The sequence below is a fragment of the Phyllostomus hastatus genome, unplaced genomic scaffold, assembly GCF_019186645.2.
Source record: "Phyllostomus hastatus isolate PE091 unplaced genomic scaffold, TTU_PhHast_1.1 phas_scaffold_317, whole genome shotgun sequence".
Taxonomy (NCBI): domain Eukaryota; kingdom Metazoa; phylum Chordata; class Mammalia; order Chiroptera; family Phyllostomidae; genus Phyllostomus; species Phyllostomus hastatus.
In genome coordinates, this window is record NW_025334023.1 from 13,268,133 (window position 1) to 13,292,510 (window position 24,378).

The 24,378-nt window shown below is 36.1% G+C and overlaps 1 protein-coding gene across 12 annotated transcripts in view; it reads right to left on the reverse strand.

Moving 5' to 3' along the window:
* The window catches only part of PICALM (phosphatidylinositol binding clathrin assembly protein), a 122,107-nt gene that overhangs the window by 68,305 nt on the left and 29,424 nt on the right, over window positions 1-24,378 (reverse strand). For all 12 annotated transcript variants that reach the window (XM_045817886.1, XM_045817887.1, XM_045817883.1 and 9 more), the window contains exons 2-4: window positions 13,652-13,794; window positions 9,397-9,472; window positions 6,166-6,268 (exon numbers count right to left, since the gene is read on the reverse strand). In XM_045817886.1, coding sequence (XP_045673842.1) covers window positions 6,166-6,268; window positions 9,397-9,472; window positions 13,652-13,794 — 322 coding nt within the window. The remainder of the gene's footprint in view (window positions 1-6,165; window positions 6,269-9,396; window positions 9,473-13,651; window positions 13,795-24,378) is intronic.

Below are 24,378 nucleotides of genomic sequence, written 5' to 3' on the forward strand. Positions count from 1 at the left end.
AAGATACTATCAAGAAAGTAAAAAAGATAAGCCACAGTAATGGAGAAAATATTTGCAAATCAATATATAATAAGGTACTGGTGTAACTCAACAATAAATACACAAATAACCCAATTAAAATACAAGCAAAACACTCAAACAGAAATTTTTCCAAAGAAAATATACAAATGGCCAGTAAGGGTATATAAAAAGACACTTAACATTAGTCATCTGGGAAATGCAAACAAAAAAAAATCATAATGATATACCACTTTATACCCACTAGGATGGCTATAATAAAAAAAGAAAACAGATAATAACAAGTATTGACAATAATGTGTAGAAATCAAACTCACATACATTGCTAGTGGGCATGTAAAACAGTTGAACTGTTCAAACTGTTTAAGTTTGGCAGTTCCTCAAGAAGCTAAACATAAAAGTTCACATATGACTCAGCAATTCCACTCCTAGGTACATACGCAAGAGAACTGAAAAGATTCACACAAAAACTTATTCACCAATGCTCCTAGCAGCATTATTCCTAATAGCCAAAAGTAGAAACCATTCAAATGTCCACCAGCTGATCAATTAACAAAATGTAGTATAATCCATACAATAGAATATTACAAAGCCATAAAAAGAAACAAGGTACTGATCTATACTACAACTAGGATGCTATAACTTGAATACATTATGCTAAGTAAAAGAAGCCAGACCCAAAAGACCACATATTGTACAATTCCATTTACATGAAACATCTGAATAGGCAAATCCACAGAGCCAGAAAGTAGACTTGTAGTTCCCACACCAAACAAGCAGTTAAAAATAAGGTATATCTCAGCTGTACAAGTCTCCCAGGAACAAGACGACCCAGCCTCCAACCCGGCTCCCCAGCCCATGGTTCCAGAGGGCGAAGAAAAATCCCAGTAACTTCTGGCTGTAAAAACCAAAAGGACTGCAGCTAAGTGAAATGGAGGGCTTCTAGAGTCCCAGGTATTCCTTTTAAATGGCCCTTAAATGGCCCACAAACGACCTACTCAAACTTACTGAGTTCCAGCCCCAGGTCAGCAACTTAAAACATGCCAGGGACATACAGGGAAGGAAGTGAACTGTGCTGCTTTGGGTCAAGGGCTGAAGGGGCAGCTGTCTTCCCCAGACAGAAGTGTTAGCAGAAGCCATTGTTCCTTTGCTGACCCCACCCCCTGCAGGCACAGGTAGTGCCATATCTGAGTCGCCATCAACCTGACTAATCCTGTTCAACCTGCCTTGCTAACTGCCAGAGATAACTGCCAACTCTTGAGCCCATCTGAACCACCTCTGGTGGTTTTTCCATACAAATGGTCTGTCTGTCTTGGCTCATGCTAAGGACTTTCCTAAATTCTCTCAAAGGTTCATAAACCCCAAACAAGCAGCACCCTAGTCACGGTGCACTCCATAACTCTAGCTAAGTGAACCAAGGCAGAGGCTAGATTGAGTTCACAGCTTGGCCTCACCTGGGCACCTCCAAGCCCAGAACAGGTAGCAGCCATTTGAAGACTGCTTTGTATATAGTTCATGCCAGGTGTCCCTGGGGCAGGGTACACTCAGTAGCTAACTTTGGCCTGCACCTCCCAGGAGGACCCAGAGCCAACACATCCAGTGGCAGCTTCAGACCACACCAGAGCACCATCCAACCACCTCTACGAATGACACACTCAAGGGGAAGTCTGAGCAGGCACTGGAGACCCACTAAAGCAAGTTCTGCTCTGTGGGGTCAGCCCCTAAACAGCAACTCCTCTGCTGTAGTACTGACCGGTCCTCCTGGCTGACTGACCTGGGGGTCAATTCCACCCACTGAGATGCCAACAGCAATCAAGGCTCAACTACAACAGGAGAGGGCACACAGCCCACATGAGAGCACACCTGAAATGCCTGGCTCAGATAACCTGGGGGGGGCTGTGCAACTAGGCCCTACAGGAGACCTATCACATAAGACATAGCAGCTCTACCTAACACAGAAACAAACACATAGAGGTAGACAAAACGGGGAGACAAAGAAACATGCCCCAAATAAAAGAACAGGAGAAATCCCCAGAAAAACAAAATGAAATGGAGGCAAGCAAACTACCAGATACCAAGTTCAAAACAATTTTATAAAGATGCTCAAGGAATTTGATGAGAACTTCAAGAGCATAAAAAACAACATAGAGAAATAGAGTTCTGGGCAAGATGGAGCATAGGTAGAAACCCTTCGCTTCCTCACGCAACCAAAAAGAGGATAACAACCAACCTAAAATTAATAAACAACCAAAATCACCAGAAAATCAAACTGCATGTAACTCCAACAACCAAGAAATTAAAGAAAAAATCAACCAGAACCACCAGACTGGTAAGGCGAAATCAAGGCCAGTGGGATGAGGGGCAGGGCTGACAGCTGAGCTTAGCAGAGCTACGCGGAGGGACTGACTTAGGGGGAAAACTGAGACTCAGAGCTGACAGTGAGCTAAGGCTGGGGCTGCCGCAGTGGGAGATACTTTCAGTCTGACACAAGAGTCTGTTGGAAAGTACAAGAGACGAGCAGGAGAGCTGCACTGCTCCCTCTCTGGCCCCTCCCCCACAGGCAGCACAGCAAAGAGGGTTGCTCTGCCCAGGTAAATACCTAAGGCCCCACCCCTTACAACTTATCAGCTGGGCCCAGACAAAGAAGTATGGCCCAAATGAAAGAACACAGCACAACCTCAGAACTAAGTGATGAGGAGATTGTCAACCTATCTGATGGAGAATTTAAAGCCCTGGTAATCAAAATGCTCATAGAAGTGATTGAGCTTGGTTGAAAAAAATGAAAGAACAAATGAAAGATACCAAAAATGAAATAAAGAAAAATATTTAGGGAACCAACAGTGACAAGAAGGAAACCAGGATTCAAAGCAACAATTTGGAACATAAGGAAGAAATAAACATCCAACTGGATCAGAACCAAGAAACAAGAATCCAAAAAAAAGGGAAGACAGGCTGAGCATTCTCTGGGACAACCTGAAACGTTCCAATATCTGAATTATAGGGGTGCCAGAAGGAGAAGAATAAGAGCAACAAGTGGAAAACTTATTTGAACAAATAATGAAGGAAAACTTCCCTAATCTAGTGAAGGAAACAGACTTCCAGGAAGTCCAGGATGCTCAGAGAGTCCCAAAGAAGTTGGTCCCAAAGAAGTTAGACCCAAAGAGGAACACACCAAGGCACATCAACATTAAATTACCCAAGATGAAAGACAAAGAGAAAATCCTAAGAGCAGCAAGAGATAAGGAGACAGTTACCTACAAAGGAGTTCCCATAAGGCTATCAGCTGATTTCTCAAAAGAAACCTTACAGGCAAGAAGGGGCTGGAAAGAAGTATTTGAAGTCATGAAAGGCAAGGACCTACATCCAAGATTACTTTATCCAGCAAAGCTATCATTTAGAATGGAAGGGCAGATAAAGTGCTTCCCAGATAAGGTCAAATTAAAGGAGTTCATCATCACCAAGTCCTTATTATATGAAATGTTAAAGGGACTTAATCTAAGAAAAAGAAGATAAAAAATATGAACAATAAAATGACAACAAACTCACAACTATTAACAAATGAACCTAAAAAAAAAAAAGGAAAAAAGAAAAAAACTAAGCAAACAACCAGAACAGGAACAGAATCAGAGAAATGGACATCACACAGAGAGAGTTCAGTGGGGAGGGGGGAAGGAGGAATTGGGGGGAAAAAGCAGTGTAATTAATAGGCATAAAATAGATGGGGAGAGATAAGAAACGCTATAGGAAACAGAGGACTCAAAGAACTTATATGTACAACTTGTAGACATGAACTAAGGGAGGAGATGGAATGCTGCAGGGTTGGGGGGGCAGGGTGAAGGGGGGATAAAAAGGGAAAAATTGGGAAAACTGGAATAGCATAATCAATAAAAAATACTTAAAAATAAATAAAATCTTAAAACAACAATAGCAACAACAACAACATTGGAATCATAAAACAGAACCAGTCAAAAATGAATACAGTAACTGAAATGAAAAATACACGAGAAGGAAGCAATACAAGATTAGATGAAGCACAGGATCAAATGAGTAATTTAGAAGAACAAGTAGCAGAAAACACCCAATCAGAGCAGAGGGGAAAAAAGGGGAATTTTTAAAACGTGAGAAGACTTAAGGACCTCTAGGACAATAACAAATGTAACAATAGTCGCATCACAGGGATACCAGAAAGAGAAGAGAAAAGGCAAGGGATTGAGTCTCTGTATGATGAAATAATGACTGAAAACTTCCCTAACCTGGTAAAGAAAAAAGACACACAAGTTCAGCAAGCTCGGACAATCCCAAACAAGATGAACCTATTTAAAATTCCATAAATCAATGACAAAGAGAGAATCTTAAAAGCAACAAGAGAAAAGGAGATAGTTACCTACAAAGGAGTTCCCATAAGATTGTCAGTTGATTTCAAAACAGAAATTTTGTAGGCCAGAGGGATTGGCATGAACAAAATGGACCTGGCATGAAAAGCAAGGACCTACAACCAAGATTACTCCATCCAGCATGACTACCATTTAAAATCAAAGGTCAGATAAACAGCTTCCCAGACAAGAAAAAGCTAAAGGAGTTCATTACCACCAAATCAGGATTATAGGAAATGTTAAAGGGACTTCTTTAAGATGAAAAAGATCAAAAACATAAATAATAAAATGGCAATAAATACATATGTATCTATAATTACTTTTTTTACCCTCATGGGAGAACATTCTTTGCTTCCAGGGAGAAGGGAAGGTAGAGAAAGAAAATGTGAGTGAAACATCATTGTGAGAGAGAAACATCGACTTGTTACCCTTTCATATCTGCCCCAATGGGGGGGGGGGAGGGGTAATCAAACTTGCAACCCAGGTATGTGCTCTGACCAGGAATCAAACCAGTGACCCTTTGGTTTATGAGACAATGCTCTAACCAAGCCACACCAGCCAGGGCTACAATTACTTTAAATGCAAACAGATTAAATGCTCCAATCAAAAGACACAGAGTGACTGAATGGAAAAGAAAACAAGACCTTTATATGATGTCTACAAGAGATTCACTTCAGATAGAAAGACATACAGACTAAAAGTCAAGGGATAGAAAAGATAGTTCATAAAAATGGAAATAAAGAAACAAAAAAGCTGGGACAGCAATTCTTTTATCAGACAAAACAGACTTTAAAACAAAGGCTGTAACAAGAGTTAAGGAGGACCCAGGAATTCCATTTCTGGGTATTTTTCTGAAGAAACCCTGAACTCTAAATCTAAGACATATGCATCCATATGTTCATTGAAGCATTATTTACAATACCCAAAATATGGAAGCAAAGTAAGTGTCCATCAATAGATTAATGGATAAAGAAGTGCATATATACAAGAGAATAACTTGCACCCTCCCCCTGAAAAGAATGAAATTTTGCCATTCTGAAACACAGATATACCTAGAGGGTATTGTGCTGAATGAAGTAAGTCAGAGAAAGACAACTGCCAGACGATTTCACTTAGCATGTAGAATCTAAAAAACAAAATAAATGAATAAGCGGAACAGAAACAGACTCACGGAAACAGAGAACATTGTATTGATTGCCAGATGGGAGGGGTGTTGGGAACATGGGTGAAAAAGATGAAGGGATTTATTTGTAAGAACAAAACTGGTAGTTACAGAATAGTCATGGTGATGTAAAGTATAGCACAGAAAACTTAACCAATAATACTGAATAAACTTTGTATGGTGTCTGATGTGTACTAGTTTTAACAGTACACATAAAACTAGTTGGGTTGTACACCTGAAACTAATATAATATTGTATGTCAAATGTAACTGAATAATAGAAAATTATTTTTTTTAATGTTATGCTTTGGTATTTGATAATAGTGATGTTGTAAAACTTTGTAAATATACTGAAAACTACCGAATTGTAAATGTTAAAAGGGTAAATTTTATGTTAGGTGGACTCTATCTCAATAAAATTACTACAAAATTTAAAAAATCCTAGTACAAATAGTACCCAATGTATATCTTCCAGAAAAACTGAAGTTTAACCTTTTTAAATTGATCTCAAAATTCTGTAAAATTCATAATCTAATATTTTATGGTTTACATTTTAAAATATGCAAATCTATTAGATGTCAAGAAAAAAGAGAAGAAATAAAGATTAACTCACCCTCTTTTCACTTTTGTGAAATCAAATGCAACTTGTCTGTATGAAACTGCTTTTTCATTTAGATATCTACTATACCGCCTAATAAATGTAGACATGTCATATCCTGTAAAAAAATAGACAGTAATATACAATATAAATTGTATTCATAAATTATTAAAATTTCAATTTGCTTAGAAAACCAACTCATTTTGTCCAATGACCATAGTGTTTTGATACTCAAACTCAATTTTGTGGTGTAAATTAAATGACTAATGAATAATACCAGATTAAAATCTCTAAGACTCACATTTTTAAGTCAGATATGTCATATGTTGCTTTGAAAAACCTTCCCCCTTAGAATTTCACTAAAATAATAATTCTGCTCAGCTCCTGATCATCATACCTATCTTTTACTTATTAGGAGTTAGAAAAAGATGTTGTCTTACACTACTTGGTAACCTCATAACTCAAATTTAACATCCTGTGGAACCACAACCCTACTCCTCAAATCATTAAGCAGTTTTATAATTCTCATATCTAAGAAATTATTTGTATATTATTTAGAACAACCATAACCATGTTTGCCAACCTTATTAAAAAGTACAGAAAATAATTTCATAGTACAATGAAAGAAATGTCAGTATGTAAGTTAAGGCATAACAAAAAACAATTACAATTTCAAAAAAACTTTCTAAATGAATACCTAAATCACCCTAAGGTTTTGTCTCAGTACAATCATGGATCTGAAAATTTCAGCAACATAAAATTTAATCAATGTTATAAAAGGAAAAATACTGGCATTTTAGTTATCGCCTTGCTCAAGGAAGTCTATAAATTTTTCCTCCTCATTGAAAAACAGGTACATTTTATTTTGGTTCATCTTCATTTAACAAATTTAACTCTACTTAATAATGACCTCTGCTACTTCAAAAAGACAGAGCAATCAAAAAAAGAAAACGTGAAAAGAATGGATTTAACATAATCACCACCTCTTTTATTCAGCAAATATTTCTTCAATGTTTATTAAGTGCAACTTGAAGAAAAATTAGTGAACCAAAAAAATTACTGCACTCATAATTTCTCATAGCCACTAGTGTATTCAATAAGGTGTTACACATTCATATTCTTCAACTCTGCAGTTCACACTGTTCCCTCTAATTGACTCTTATCCTCTCTACCGAAGGAAATACCTGTTTTCCTTCAAGGCTCAATCTGTGAAACCTTCCCTGAATTCTCTGGGCTCCCACATTTTTCTTACTTCAAATACAGCTTACAGCTATTATATACACACAGTATCTCACTCACTACATAAGAAGCTTATTTATATTTACATACACCTGGTATAACACCTAGGACATATTTAATAAAATCTACAACTCTACCCAACAAAATACAAAATCAAAATTCCTTTTCTAAAGCACCAATTACATGATTTTAATTACTAGTTGTCTTATTTTTATAACCTCTTTAGAATACGAGCTTTGAATAGAAGGGCTAAAAACTGTTCTCTACATGAAAAAAATAAAAGTCTGAAAACTTTATCATCAGAATTGCTTAACTTGCATTTAAGAAAGTGGCTAATAAGCACCAAAAACCTCACTTGAACATATGCACATAATCTGCTCTAGAGTAGCAGTTTGCATATTATTTTCCACAGACTCTTAGTTCATATAAACAAAGGGGAGAGGCAGAAATAAAAAGATGAGCCAGCAGTTTATTTCATGTCCCTCAAAACAAAGCAGTTCCAGTTTTATCTGTAGTATATATATCTAGCTTCTATTTAAGATTTTTTAATTTGAAAACCAGATTTCCTGCTTAATTTTTCTCCTTAACTACTTTAGAGCATTATATTCTTCATTAAAGTAAAATCAATCTTGTAACACTTGGTCCTATGTACTGATTACTGGTCTTCCACAATCTCTAAAAGACAGGTATTCAATTCATTCAAACACTTCCATCTGCCAAAAGTAAACAAGTACTGAAACTGGACAGTCATGGACAGTTCTTAACCCAAACACAACTAGGCACTAAATTTTACTGGTTTTATCTCCACAAGAGCCACAATTCAGGTTCTCTTAACTCTCCACTGAATGACCGAAAGGATCACGAGAACAGTCTTAATGTCTTCAAGTTTTTATTCACTCTAATCCAACCTGCACTGAGCTATGATGCTTGCTTTATTATGCATATTTCCTCCCCACTTCTCCCTCAACTCAAAAAATTCTTAATGATTTCTCACTGCATTACAAAATCACAACTTTATCAAATTCTTCCTTGATTGTGGTCCCAAAGAGCTTCTTGAGGGCTATCTGCCACTACACATTCTCCAATACATCATCCACACATCCTGTTCACACTCATTTGCTCTACAAATCTCAAATAGCCCATGTTCTTTCACATCCATGTTTACCTGTGTACCTTTGCTTAAGCCAACTCATGTTCCATCTTTCAAGACCCAGTATAAAAATCTCACCTTTTCTGAACATATTTCCCAGATTGAGCCTTACTGTTTGGTATTTCCAAGTCATCTAGTATATCCTTTGAGGTTCTTCCTAGAGTTGACATTCTATAATGCTAATGATCTAGTTCTGGGTTAAGTATTATACAACAGATCCCATTAAGACAGACTTATGCATGGAGGGCTAAACACCAAATTACAGAAATTTCAAGTTAAATAAATTAAAAGTAAAACACGATAAAAAAACAGGTGTGAGTATCAATGAGCAATTCATCTGAACAGAACACTGCTTCCCTTTGCTACTAAATATTCCTAACTACCTTCCTTGGAATAAAGCATAAAATATTAACAATCACAATGAAAGAAGATATTTACATAGTGTTTCTTGTGTGCCAGGAATTATTTTAAGCACTTTACATTGATTAAAACTAGGTTAAGCCTCATGCAAAAACTTAGAGAGTAGGTGCTATCATTATTACTGATTTTATGGGCACAGAGTGGTCAAGTAACTTGTTCAAGTTCATGCTAGTTAAGTGGTAGAGATGAGATTCAAACCTAGGCAATCTAATTCCAAAATCCAGCCTCTCAAAACACAACCCTATACTGTTTCTCAAAGAGCTTTAGCTGTCAAGTAGTTAAGTCAATCTTATTCTTCACACTAAAATAGTTTTTCCTTCCCTGCAATTACTAAAATAAGAGGTTCCTCTACACCACATGTTCTAAAAGACAAAATTCAACTCTGCAGGAATCACACATGGGGTCACTCTTGATATTCTATAATAAATTGTCTTTACCTTGCAATCCACTTTTATCCAAAAAATTGCTTAAGTTAAACAACGTGTTTCTTGAAGCCAAATACTGAATAAAACGCTGGAAAAACAAAAAACAATTGTGTCATTAAGATACTGCCATCTAACAAACTCTAATTTGAGAATTAGGGAGAAAAGTGGTTAACATATTACATTAAGCTTATCTAGTTTAAATTTCTCATCCATAGTCTTCCTTTGGTTAGCTAGTTACCAAACCTAAAAACACGTATTTTCCATTAGCATACAAGAATTTATTAAAGCCTAATGCCCACAGCTATTTAGGTCAAAATAAAAATGGGCACATTAAACTCAGTAACTATTTTGCCCTTTTCTGCAGCATATTTGGACTACAGCTAATCATACTTAGGTAGCATCTTGACTTTTTAAAAACACAAAATACTTATAATTGTATGAGTACAAGAGAACAATATTATAGACATCCTCTTACCCACTGCCTAGATTAAACACATTACAATACTACTTTACAGTTCCTTATAGAATCAAAACATTATTGACTCTATTGAATACACACTTTTAATTCCATTCTCTCTCACCCTCTTCAGAGGTAATCACTTTTCTGAGTAGGTATACATCATTCCCATGGGTCTTTATAATTTTACTACATATATATCTATAAACTGTACATAATTTTGTTTCCTATTTTAAATTTACAAAAATATACTGTACTTCTTTTCTAACGCACTTTGTAACAACTTTTCTCCAAGAATTACTCATTTATGTAGACCTAGTTCATTCATTTTATTTTTTTAAACATTTGTGATATTTTAATTTTTTTAAAAAAGATTTTACTTATTTACTTTTAGAGAGAGGGGGGAGTGAAGGAGAAAGGGGAGAGACACAGGGACGTGCAAGGGATACATTGATCGGTTGCTTCTCGCATGCCCCCAGTAGAAGACCTGGCCTACAACTGAGTTATGTGCCCCAACCAGGAATAAAACTGGCAGCCCTTCGGACCAGTGCTGAATCCACTAAGCCACACCAGCCAGGGCTCATTCATTTTAAACGATGTTCTGATATTTCAATGAACTACTATAATATTATATACTCATTTCTTTATGGATAAAGTTCTTGCCAATTTCACTATTATTAACAATGTTTAATTGACATCTTTGTACTTGATGTCCATATACAAGCATACGAGAATTTCTCATGATAGATATATACTTGGGATTGAACTGTTGGGTCAACATGTATTTAAAAGTTCATCTTCTCAAAATGCTCTCCCCAAAGTGCTTACCATAGAACACTATCTTAACTTCCTGTTACACACAACCTTAATAAAAGGGAGCTAAAGAAACTCCTCGCAATTTCACTTCTAAGGATTCCTTTTTTTTTTAAGTATGCAGAAGGTTACCATCAATTTGGATACATACCATCACTCCCAATTCAATTTTGTTGATCTGAGATCATCTTTAACAAACCAACCAGGATTTAAAAAAAACAATCTATAAATAAAAGACTTACCTTTCATCACTTACCCTAAAACAAATGATTCAAAATGGCAGTATTAGACTCTGATTTTTGTAAGCTTTGATAATAATTCTTTGTTTTGAGGGCCTATCCCATGCATTATAAGATGTTTAAAAGCATCCCTGCCCTCAACCCACTAGGTGCCAGTAGCATTCCCTCCAGTTGGGACAAATATACCTGGGTGAGGAAATCACTCTCCTCCCCTGCCTTATTTGAGAACCACTGTTCACAGTATCCCCAACACCACAGCATAAGATCCTATGAATGCTCTCTCACAGACTAGTAACAACTGCCATTGTGAAACCCAAGGGTTGCATAATAAACTAGCACAAAAAAATAAGCAGAGCACTGCATTTCTTATAGCTGCTTAAGGGAAACTAAACATGAGTTTATCTAAAAATCACATTGAAATACTATCTTTCTCCTCCCTTCAGTCAATTATAAAGAATGGCAATCAACTTTCTGCTTCTTAGCTTTTATCAAAGTTTTTGCTTCTAATATTATCATCTTATTTTCAGCCTGTTTATCTGGCATTGCAATTGGTTATATTTGTGGCTTTTTCTTTTTAAAGAATAAACTACAGCTGACCCTTGCACAATGTGGGGTTTGAAGGTGTCAACACCCAGAGTAGTCAAAAACCCACATATAACTTTTGATTCACCAAAATCTTAACTACTATTAGCCTACTGTTGACTGTTAATAGGTATTATAATTGTATTCTTACAATAAAGTAAGCTAGAGAAAATAAAATGCTATTAAAAATTTTAGGGAAAGAGAAAATGCCTTTACGGTATTTATTGAAAACAATCCACATATAAGTAGACCCATGAAATACAAGCCCATGTGGTTCAAGAGTCAAGTGTACATTTTTTAAAGTGAAAAATACATATAAGCCTAATACTCTTTGGACTAAATGATCATGATCTTAAGTAAATATATTACTGATAAAAGTAATTACCCTACTTAAGATCAAAATGTTTCAAGTTACACTGAAATTAGTATATCCAAGCATTTCTACTGATTCTGTATACTGGTTATAGTAAATTAGAAAGCAACTGAGCCCTGGCTGGTGTGGCTCAGTGGACTGAACGCTGGCCTGCAAACCAAAAGTTCACTGGTTCAATTCCCAGTCAGGGCACATGCCTGGGTTACAGGCCAGCTCCCCAGCTGGGAATATGGGAGAGCCAACTGATGGATGTTTCCCCTTCACACTGATGTTTCTCTCCTTCCCTTCCCTTCTAAGAATAAATAAGATCTAAAAAGCAACTGACTAATATATGCCAATGTGTGTTCTAAAAATGATCATGCCTACTGACCAGTAATCATGTTTCAGGTAACACTTCTGGAAGTAATTTTTTATTAAAAACTACAAATAAAATTATTCAAATGTGGTGCTATAATTGTGAATAATAAGAAAACTAAACTTCCAGCAAGGGGAACAGTTAAGAAAATCATGAAGCCCTGGCTGGGTAGCTCATTTGATTAGAACATTGTCCCAATGCACCAAGGTTGCAGGTTTAATCCCTGGTCAGGGCATATATAAGAATCAACCAATGAATGCATAGACAGGCAGAACTCCACCCCCTCAAAGCAATAAATACACTTTTTAAAAATCATGCAGTACATTATCAACTATGTAATAACTAAAGATGATAAATACAAAGAATATAGAACATGGAGATGCTTATGTTATAATATATTAAAAACTAAATATTTTATCTAAATATAGCTATAACAATACTTTTGGAGAAGGACCAAAAAGAAACACCAAAATGTGCAAACAGCTTTGTTTCAATGATAAAGTCACGGACAAATTCCTCTCTTAATTCTGAACTTAATGATGCTCTACTGGTATATATCAAAGATGACAGAACAGTCTCATGACTGAAAAGCTCAAAATAATCCGTAAAGTGATGGATGCTTGAAAGTCATTATGCTCAGAAGTCTAATGCTAATAACTAATGTCCCTCCCCATTTCTATGGAAGCTATCTCCCAGGAACCCGTGGGCTGCATTTTGCTAAGGCACATACCAATGAAGATTCGTCTAGTTCCATTCAAATGTTCTTTTAACACAATTTTTTTTATTTTTTTAAACTTGATTTTAAATTGTCTTGTTAACACATTTTTACAAGTATACTGGGCTGAGAAAATCATTTAAGGTAAGAACTAAAAAATGAGCTGGTAGACTGGCATTTAAAAAAAGATGACTCTCTCCAAACATTAAACTGCAAAAGCTTGTACATCTTATTTGTTCCCCGTCTGGGTAAAGAAAACTTGAGACACATGTCTCATCTCTGCTAAAGGCAGCTTTCTTTAAAATCAGTCATTCTACCAAAAGGCTATCACACTCTTGAATCAGGCTAAGTGCCTCCAACAGACAACTTTATCAGATCAGACAAATCTGATTGGCCAATAGTGAAAAAGCAACTGGATATAAATAAACATACAGTCTATACTCAAGGCCTGTGAAGACTAGTACTGTTTATAGAATCTACCTCCAGGCATTGATCTTTGCTTCTTGATCTCATTATTGAAGCCCTTGATGCTCTGACTCACTTTCTGCGTTCTGGCTTAAAAGCCATTTTTTCCCAAATTGTACATTCTACAATTATATTTCTGTGTAGGCACCTTGCCCTATTCACCTATATTATTCAGTTGCTAAAACCATTCCTTAAGTTTCAGGGGAAGAAGCAAGCTCGATAATCAGTCAATGCACCAGTATGCTCGTTAACCAAAAATTCTTCTTACCTCATTTCCATACACCATCAAATGATGAGTTGTAATGAGAGATTTGAAGACCACCACCCAACTACTGTTAGTAGTTCTTTCAAATAAACTGTCTGCCAACTGCGGGATATTCACATTCATCTCATTTGTGCACTGAATTAAGTCTGCAATAAAAGAAAAAAATAAGTTATTCTCTAGCTTTAATTTATTGCTAATACCAGATTTTCTAACAGGTGAAAGATCTAACAGAGTGGAGCAACAATAGGTAGTTTGGAAAAATTGTTATAGATCTCAGAACAACAACTGACACCAATCACTATAATCTACCCGAGAAGTGAACAGGGTATAGATTAGGATCACATAAATGATCAGTAACACCAGAAGATAAATCAAACTCCCTCAAAGAGTAATTCACCCTCAAGTATTTTACTTATCTCAAAGGGAATTGTTTCAAGGCCTTGAGAAACTTCCACAATTCTCTTATTACTCATAAACCTTCAGAGTTACTAGTATTATTTAACTTTACCTTAAAAAAACTTTTTAAAAAGTCATACATGTGGAAGCATGAATAAGCTAAAGGTCAAACTACCTTTACTAATATCCTCCCTAGAATACTGTGTGTGCACTGTTAGGAAGATAACAGATATGTGGTCTCACAGAGGATAGGATCTCAGTTTGTTTATATAAAATAATTCTCATTCTTTTCTCCCTTCCATTCTACTGAGTTATCTCAGATAGCAGTTGATAGCAACACTGACAAAACTGAAAAATGGACTTAAGTTCCTTATTGCAATAAATTTTCTAATAAGAAATGATCCAGGAATTCTACTCAATTATTACTCTGAAAAAGTTAAAACAATGTAACTTCCAATTCTACATTTCAAGCTGAAAGCATTACTATGAAATAGTCTAATATACAATTGTTTTAGCACTAAAACTAAAAAAAAGCTCTTAACAGACCTCCACTCTGCTTAAGAGATTATTATTGGCAAAGTTAACAGAAAATAAAATACAAAATATGATCCAACTTAGAGAATTAACAGAAAGGAAGACCAAGAAATGATTTGTTTTAAAGTATGTATAAGTATCTCAATTGTACCTACCATAAAGGGAAAAATATTAAAGTCATTCATGATTCATTAGCAGTTTTGCCCACTTTTAATCCTCAGTGTATAATGATTAAATACAAATTCAAGTGACCTAACTTGGCCTTCATTGCTAGCAAGAAACATCAATGTAACTATGACTAATTATCTGTTTGTCTTTCAAAAAAGTTTGTTCTAATAGGTCCAATTATTATACAAAGTAACATTTGATAAGCAAATCCATTTAGATAAGCAGTTAACCTGACCAACAATTCTTAAAGAACAAAGCACAACTGTCAAACAGAATATCCATGGAACAGAAGAATGACACAAGGCTTTCAGACTACATGCAACTAGAATAAATAGTACATTCCACTTACCATGTATGGTTCAGCTCCTGACAGTAAAAAGCAGAATTTGATTTCTACTTTCTCTGAATCTTTTTACTTTTATACCTGTCCTATGGCACTGAAAAAATTTGTTGTACTTGCCTTTTTTTCCAAAACTAAGCATTCTTTGCCTCTCAAAATACAAGGGCCTATCTACGTCTTGCTCATTGTGAATTCTTTAGAACTTTAAGCACAATGGTCAAGTTCTAAACCTAATTATAAGAAGTTATGTTCCTAGCTTTTTTCCTATATTTATAATTTTCTATATCCTTCCAGAAACTGTCTTGATAAGCTACTCAGTTCTTAAATATGTTACTTCCTCATTATCACACTAATAGTCATTTTACTCCTCATAACCTTATTTTATTCGTTTTCAAAACAATCTGTCACAAAATTTCTCGCCACAATACTGCCCCATAACTTTGGGGCATCCCTACCTTTGAGTATTCCTACCTCTGTGTGTGTTTATATACATTCCCTAAAGCCAATCAGTAAACAAGTCTCCTAAATTTTCAGCAATTCCAGTTTTTCCTCTCTATCCCACTATCACTGCCAAGTCAGAGTTCAAATCACATTTATTTCTTAAGAAGTGGTACCACTTCTAAGAGGAATAAAAAATTGGGAAGGGAGATTATCAGGCTCTCTGAGGGGTTTTAATGGCATTTAATATCAAGGATGAAGAAGACTGTCCTGCCATGTATAATCAGAACTCCAAAATTAAAAGTTGTCCTACCCCAGAGTGCCCACACTGAGAAATATTGGACTGATTGACCTTTTCACGTTTAACAACACCTGACTGGGGGACTCACCCTGGCCACACCACCAAATACTCTCTACACTGGTCACAGAATGACCTACAACACAATACTGACTGTCACTGCTTAACCTCAATGATGTCTGTACTGCTTAAAGGGTGGCATACATTTCATCCTTGTCAATACCCTCCTTGAATCTGTTTCCAACACAAACCCACTTATAGTTTTCTCTAATGTACCTTGCTGTTTCATACCCAAATCATTCCATTATTCCTCATTCTTCAAAATGAATGAAGCTATTCCCTCTGTGAAGTCTTCCCCTTTCACTAGGGCCTCCACAAGGTGTTAAAGCAGGCAGATAATTCCATACTACAGAATTATTCTACACTACAATTATTTACTTCCAAATCATCCTCCTCTACTAGAATCAGAAAACTTAAAAGGAGCGTGCTAACATTTTTGTTAGCAATTTCTGTATTATTCATCATAGAGCTAAGTAAAATGCAGTATTAGTCAGACAGTCTGATTTTAAATGAAGCCAAAGATGTAATTTCAGTTTTAACTAGTGTTTTATGTATTAGAGTACACGTAATCTATCTCTTATATTTTCTTTGTGATCAGTTCTCCCCCAGCATCACTTCACTTCAGTGACAAAGACATCTCCCGTGTAATGCCTCCCAGAAGCCAAGTACTCTTCCCTCAGGTGGCCAGCACTTGCTGTTTCTTCGGTCTAGAATACTCTTCCCTCAAATATCTATACTTCTTGCCCCCTTGCTTTATTCCAATAGATCTTTGCTCAAATATCATCTTATCAGGTGAGTGATTCTGAATATTTGCCAAAAAATAACAAAGCTTTGGGCATTTGTTAAAAGTGTGTTCTTCCCAATTAAATTATAAATGTCATGTGGGCAGGGCTGGTTTTTTTCCTCTGCTGTATCCCCAAAGGTCTAGAATAGTGCCTCACATACAATGGTCACTCTTACTTTTTGAATAAATACATTCATTTTAGTATGTATATAGGCGGTCCTAACTTTAAAAAAAAAGCATCCAAATGTTAATTTTTACATAGATTAAACCAACAATTACAACTGTTTGCATCTGCTATTCCCAAAAGGTTGACAAACAAAGCTGAGGCCATTACATGTGAAAATTTCCAAATTTCAAGTTCAAAAAGGTCTAACAAATAAAGGTTTTTATTGTAATGCTTATGAAAACAATGTTTTAGAAATGGCCACATAAGAACTAAACAGTAACTTCAGAACCTAAAATATAACACTTCACAAGTAATAGGGAAAATGAAGAGTTCATGATGAAATGATAAATGCACAGTAGACCAAATACAAAACCAAAGTTATACAAATATTATGGAGAGAAGAACAAACTGAATAGTTACACAAACTCTGCAGCACATACTTCCCCAAAGTTTTTTAACTCAAGTGGGTCATTTTCTCCATGCAGTAATTTTTATTCTGCACAATGTTTCTACTATAGTAGTAACTTCAAAATGCTTCCAAGCTGAGCTCCAACATCTCAGGAAGGAAATGTTTTCCCCTCCTCTAACTAACCAAAAGCAAACTGTTCCAAAGAAAAATTGAACATATCCTAGGAATTTTCATAGCCACTGCTTTTTCCATTCTCAATCTAGGAGATTTCATTTCTTAAAAAGCAAAAATTTGACATTAAATTTTCCTTAGGAATCAAAAGGATTCCAAAGAAGATACACATCTTACATTTTCTGTTAGCTATTTACCTTAAGAATATAAAAACTGAAACACTTTCTTGAGTATTGCATTATTAACGATTCCTAAACTCCACACTTGAAACAAATTAACTACTACATGATGTATAGGCTCTTTGCTTTATTTAGGTAAAGATGAAAATTCATGAGAATTTCTAGTACTTAAGGGTAGGAAAAACTAGGCCTAACGTGAAAATAAAAAGCATTTTTCCAGAGGATGCATAAGGAACCAATCCCTACTATACAAAATGTTCTTGCTTTGCTTTTGTAATTATATTTTATTGATTTGCTCTTACAATTTTCCCAATTTTTCTTCCTTTTTCCCCCTCCACCAGCACCACCCACTCCCTCAGGCAATCTCCCCACTGTTGTTCATGTCCATGGGTCATACATATAATTCTTTGCTACTCCATTTCCTATACTGTACTTTACATCCCCGGGCTATTCTGTAACTACCTATTTGCATTCTTAATCACCTCCCTTATTCGCCCATTTCTCCACACCCTCCTCCCATCTGGCAACCATCAAAATGCTCTCGTTATCCATGATTCTGTCTCTGTTCTTGTTTGCTTAATTTGCTTTTTAGATTTGACTGCTGACAAATATGTATTTATTGCCATTTTTGTTATTCATAGTTTTGATCTTCTTATTCTTAAATAATTCCCCTTAACATTTCATATAATAATGCTTTGGTAATGATGAACTCTTTTATGTTTTTCTTGCCTAGAAGTTCTTTATCTGTCCTTTGATTCAAATTGATATCTTGATTTCAATCTTGGGTAGGGCAATCTTGGCTCTAGGTCCTTGCTTTTCATGACTTTGAATATTTCTTGTCAATTCCTTCTAGCCTGCAAAGTTTCTTTTGAGAAATCGGCTGACAGTCTTATGGGAACTCCCTGTAGACAAATAACTGCTTTTCTCTTGTTGCCTTTAAGATTCTGTCTTCACATTTAACCTTCTGCATTTTAATTATGATGTGTTTTGGAGTGGGCCTCTTTGCATCCATCTTGTTTGGGACTCTCTGTGCTTCCTGAACTTGCATACCTATTTCCTTCACCAAATCAGGGAACTTTACTTTCATTATTTTTTCCAATAGATTTCCAATTTCTTGCTCTTTCTCTCCTTCTTGCACCCTTATGATGAGAATGTTGGAATGCTTGAAGTTGTTCAGCAGCCAGAGGCTGCTTACACTATGCTTGTTGTTTTGGATTCTTTCTTCTTGTTCTGGGCAGTTGTTTTTTGCTTCCTTTTGTTTCGAATCATTGATTTGATTATCAGCTTTATGTACTCTACTGTTGTTTCCCTGTAAATTGTTCTTTACTTCCATTGGTGTATTCTTCATTTCTGACTAGATCATTTTTATGCTGCTGAGGTCCTCATTAAGTTCCTTGAGCACCCTTATAATCCGTGTTTTGAACTCTGTATCTGATAGATTGCTTATTTCCATTTTGTTTAGTTCTTTTTCTGGACTTTAGATCTGTTCTTTCAGTTAGGTCATGTTTCTCTGGCTCCTCATTTTTGGCATCCTCTCTGTGTTTGTTTCTATGTATTAGGCAGAGCTGCTGTGACTCCGTGTCTTGGTAGCATGGTTAATGTAACAGGTGCCCTATAGAGTTCAGTGGCACAGCCTCCCCTGTCACCTAAGCTGGGTCCTTGATGTGTACCAGTGTACCAAGCTCTTGTAGTTGAGCCTTGATTGCTGCTGGCAGGTCAGTGGGAGGGATTTACTCAGGCCAGTCAGCTGCAAGGACTTGCTATGACCACTGACCACCAACCTCCACCCTGTGTGTAGGATCAGCAGTGCATGGGCAGGATCATGGTACTCTAACATGGTATGCAACTATTCACTGGGTATGCAGGCTCTGGGGTTTCATGGGTGGTCCAGGCTGAGGTCAGCCCCCACCTTGTGTTCTGCCCAGGGCTACCTTACATTAGCTATAAAGCAATCTGAGATGTCTCCTACTTGCGCTGGATGGACTTGGAGATTCCCAGGCAAAGCCAAGCTGTGAATCTGGGCTGGCTGCTGCTAGTGCTAGGCCTGGGGCCACTTAGCAAGAAGTACAGAAGCTAGGGGCTTACTGAGGCTGGCTTGATAGGAATTAGGAAGTTGTGAAGCATAAACCAAGACCAGTCATTCATATGGAAAAGTCACAGGTAATAGTTTCAGTGGGCCCATAAGTTGGCAGGGCTGGAGTCTCAGATATAGCACCAGCCCGCCAGCTCTGTGGCTCTGTCGGGAGAGGGTTCACAAAAGGGAAAATGGCCTCTGCCGGTCTTTCAGTCTTGGAGAAAGCTGTCCACCACCTCCTGCCTTAATGCCAGATACTTCAGATCCTCCCTGGATGCTACTGATGCCTTTCAAGCTGCTACTCCAGTGCTAAAGCTCAGAGGAAGCGAGTCTATGTCCATGGGTTCATGGGCATAGACTCGTGTGGGTTCTTTAAGAAGAAATGCTTGGTCCAGTGGTTTCTTCCACTGATTCAATCCCAACTGCTTTTTACCGCCAAAAGTTATAGGGACTTATCTTCCTGGCCCTGGAACCCTAAGCTGGGGGGCCTAGTGTGGGGTTGGGACTCCTTAGCCTTGACATATCCCTCCCCAAGTTGTATCCACCACATGTGAATATGGTACCAGCCTGTTCCATGTTTCCACCCTACCAGTCTGGATGGATGTGTGTGTTTTTTTTAATTCCGGAGTTGTCAAACTTCCATTCAACTCAATTTCTGATGGTTCTAAGTGATGGTTGTTCTATATTTTAGTTGTAATTTTGATGTGATTGTGTGAGGAGACAAGCTGTGGTTACCTACGCTGCCATCTTGACTGGAAGTCACTTCGATTTAATTTGCCCCATAACAATGTCTGGGGTAAAGTAAATATGTTAATTGTATTAACATATGGAAGGCACCTGCCCACAGGTAAGGTCACAGGACCTCACTACTAAGTGACAGATTTATTAATTAAATTACATTTTTGTAAAAGGATGCTTAGGAACATATGTACAAATTGAATACTCAGCCAATTTAATGCAAATCTTAAAATTCTGACTAATTTAAAATAAAAACATAAGAAGAGTAATGAAATATAAAACTATTTCTGTATTTAGGAAAAGATGTTTAGCAAAGTACAAAAAAATCATAAATGATCAGTTACTAGTGGTTTCAATAATCTTAGAGTCATATTCCTAGTGTGGGCCACAAGCCTATACAGACCTTCCCGGGCAGAGTTTACTGACCTCAGAAATTTAGGATACTTATGGTTCACTTCCACAGAAACTCAGGCAACCCAGCCAAGAGCATGCATCATTAACAAAATGCTGAGGCCTCAAGTTCCCATCTAAACAGAGAGTCACTAGACAATATCAAAACTATGCTGATACCCAAATAAATTTTCTGATAAAGGAGGTTGGCTAAAAATAATATCAATTTTTTTCATCACACCAATATAGCCGTAACAATCATGTGGTCAAATTCTTTCAAAAGGGTCACTTTGAATGATACTCTTTGTAACTACCTTCAGAACCAATTCTGGTAATGTAAGGCTGATTTCTTCAGTCATCTAGAAAATTGAAGATACAATCAATCTGGAAGACATTTTAAGTGGTTCATCAAATGTTGCACTTCACTGATCAGATCTTTGAAATTTTTCCTAGGCAGGAGCACTAATAAAAGGCACAAACATTCATCAAGAAATAGTAACTAGAGGGTAAGAAAATAGTTTCTGAATTTTTGATATAAAGAATCAGCAATACTGTTTTCATTTAACAAAAATTTTAAAGTATTAAGAAAACATGCGAATTGAAATCAGACTGAAGCCAAAAGAAATTACACACACAGAGGCACATCTGCCCTGTCATAACCTCAACTGTCTGGGAAACACAATGAACTCATATCTTACTCCATTCAATTTTTTTGTATAAGGGGTCACAAAGTATGGTCCAAATTAAGATGTAATTGTTATAATTTTATCTTTAAAGTCTATGGCATCCTTTGTGAAAAATATACCATGTTAAAACTTTTTTCCATTAGAATTAACAAAAACTAACATCAAGGACTAATTTAGACCTTAAGAAATTAAATCTAACCAAAATGTTAACTGGATGTTAAGATAAAAACTGGGAAAAGACAGGATATAGAATGCTCAATACAAGTAAAAAGACTGAGTTAATCTGAAAAGAGGAGAGATGGAGGCATGCAAAGAATTAAAAAGAAATGACAAAGATATCCAAGTGGCTTTGATAAAAGTACTACAAAGCTAAGGAACCTAAATCACAGCATAAGTGGACATGTCCACCAACAGTGGGGTAGTTCATTAAATGACAGCAGTCTGACAATGAAATACTATGAGGCCAACTAATATATGGCCAAAAAAAAGAAGTGAGCAGAAAATGTTCACAGTATGTTAAGTCAAAACCATGTCAAAAAACAAGAGTATGGTTCCATTTTTTAAGTTGTTAGATGTATATTTTATGACATATACTACATTTTCCTAAAAAGTACAAAAACACTTCCAAAATTATTCAGTAACTAAATTCATATGATAACAGGTAGTCAACCAATAAGCAAAAGAACTGTACCACCATTATTTCCATAATCTGACAAAGCTCAGTAAGCACCTCTCAGGTCATAAAACACATACCAACCCTGTACAGTATTCATCCTAGACCCTTTGGAGTATATCGTGATCAACAGCAGAAAGGACAGCCATGATATTTTCCTTTATTTCTTCAAGGATGTGGAGAAGGGATGGCATAAGCACACGAGTTGCACTGTATGACAGCTGGAGATTTTGTTGCCACTATTACAGAGGTAGGCCAAAATTTAGAACAGAAATACAGCCTCTCACCATGATAGATGATGAGGAATCTCCAGAACCCACAAAAAATAAAAAATAAAAAAATAAGGCCACAGCCCATCTTACTAAAAAAAAAGTTGCAGCTATAGGAAAATCAATTTGTTAGCATAACTAGCTATGCTATTACTGTTAATGTGTTCTCTGCAAAATGAATGGACTAAAGATTCATCCATGTAAAAACTAAGAAACATAAATTAACTCTACACTGTAGTAATAGTATATGTTATATTTAAACTGGTTATTACGTTTTTCTTTCCTTTTAAATGACTTTTTGAAAAATCACATTGTAAATGAGAGAGTTCCCCCCCTTTTAAACTATTCAACAGAAGAGCTGATAAATCTTCACAAATTCTCTCATTATCTGGATCTCTGTTTAAACAAAAAATTTTTGAAGATATATTAACCTAAGAAGACCTCCATCAATGCTAATTTAAGATGCTTATGTAGGCCACCTAAATAAATCCATTTTTTTAAGAAGAATAAAAAATATAACAGACTTAGAAAGCATTCCTGGGGATGTATCACACAACTGTCAAGTGTGGTGTGTCTTCAGAAACTTTAAAAAACATCAAAGGAGAGATGACTGACCTCTTTTATTTCTCTAGCAGAAGAAAGAAGTGGAACTAAAGAAGGAATGCCTAAGAAAGAATTCAGATGGAGCCAGGTAAACAAAGCCAACCCCAAGATACCCTACATTAATGTCTGGCTAAAATTTAGCCTCTTAAGTCATTGCTGAACACAAGCCAAGTTTGCTACATTGTCCATACTTTAATTTCAAAAGTGAAAAATAAAATGTTTTATTTATTGGAATGATCATGTAGTTGTCCTAAAATTTTAATCATATATTGGACTGGCCAAAAAGCCCATTTATTTTTTTTCCCATAAAATAAAAGACACATTTTTCATTTCTACCAATAACTTTGTTATTGATTAGGCTATTTTGAGTATGTTAGCTATCTCCCATGTGGTATAACATTGACTGTGCTCAATTAATGTCTTGATTTGATCGCTATCAACTTCATATGGTCTACCCAACCATGGAGCATCACCCAGGAAATCTCTAGCATTGAACTTCGCAAACCACTCTTCATAGGTTCAGTCAGTCACAGCAACAACTCCCATACACTGCAGAAATCTTTTTTTGTGTGTTTCACTGCGTTTTTACCTTCCTTGAAATAATAAAGTCTAATATGCCAAAAATGTCGCATGTTTTCTTCCACCTTCAATATTAAAATGGATGCACAAAAATTCACCAATTTTGTTAAGTTTCTTTGAAATGCATGCTGATATGACAGCTGTCACAACACAATCTAACGAAATTGTTTTGAATGAAGTTAAAGACAACTAAGAGCCATCTTCGGGAAAAACACCAAACTTTTTGGCCAACCCAATACAAAGCATCCTTTTCAAATTAGCCCAACCAACTGCCTCTGAAAATTTTCTATCATTATTTATGCATTTACTCCTTCACCCACAAATCTTTTATACATAAAATGTTACCCCCACAAAAAGAAGAAAGTTTAAAACATTAAAATGCTCTATAAAAAAAAATACATATACAGTACTCTTGGAATACTCTCAGAATTCACTGCCACAGACTTATTTTTCAAATGAAAGGGTCATTTTCCCCCAATCACAAAAGATTTTAGTATTCCATAAGCATTATTAATATTTAAAAAGTCTGAAAACCTAGAGCTTCTCCTTGGTTTTCTGGTGTATTCAGCATTCCTACCACTAGATGGAAGACTATACAGAGAAACAATAGAACTCTGACAAGAACGAAACAACAGGTTCAGACTCATCTATAAACAAATACCTTAATTTTGAGATTGTTTAGGATTTCATTCTAGTACTGCAGAGTGATTTCCAAATCTAGATAACCTAGTCTCATCCCATATTCTAAATAAGGGTATTAGAGATGAAAAACTGT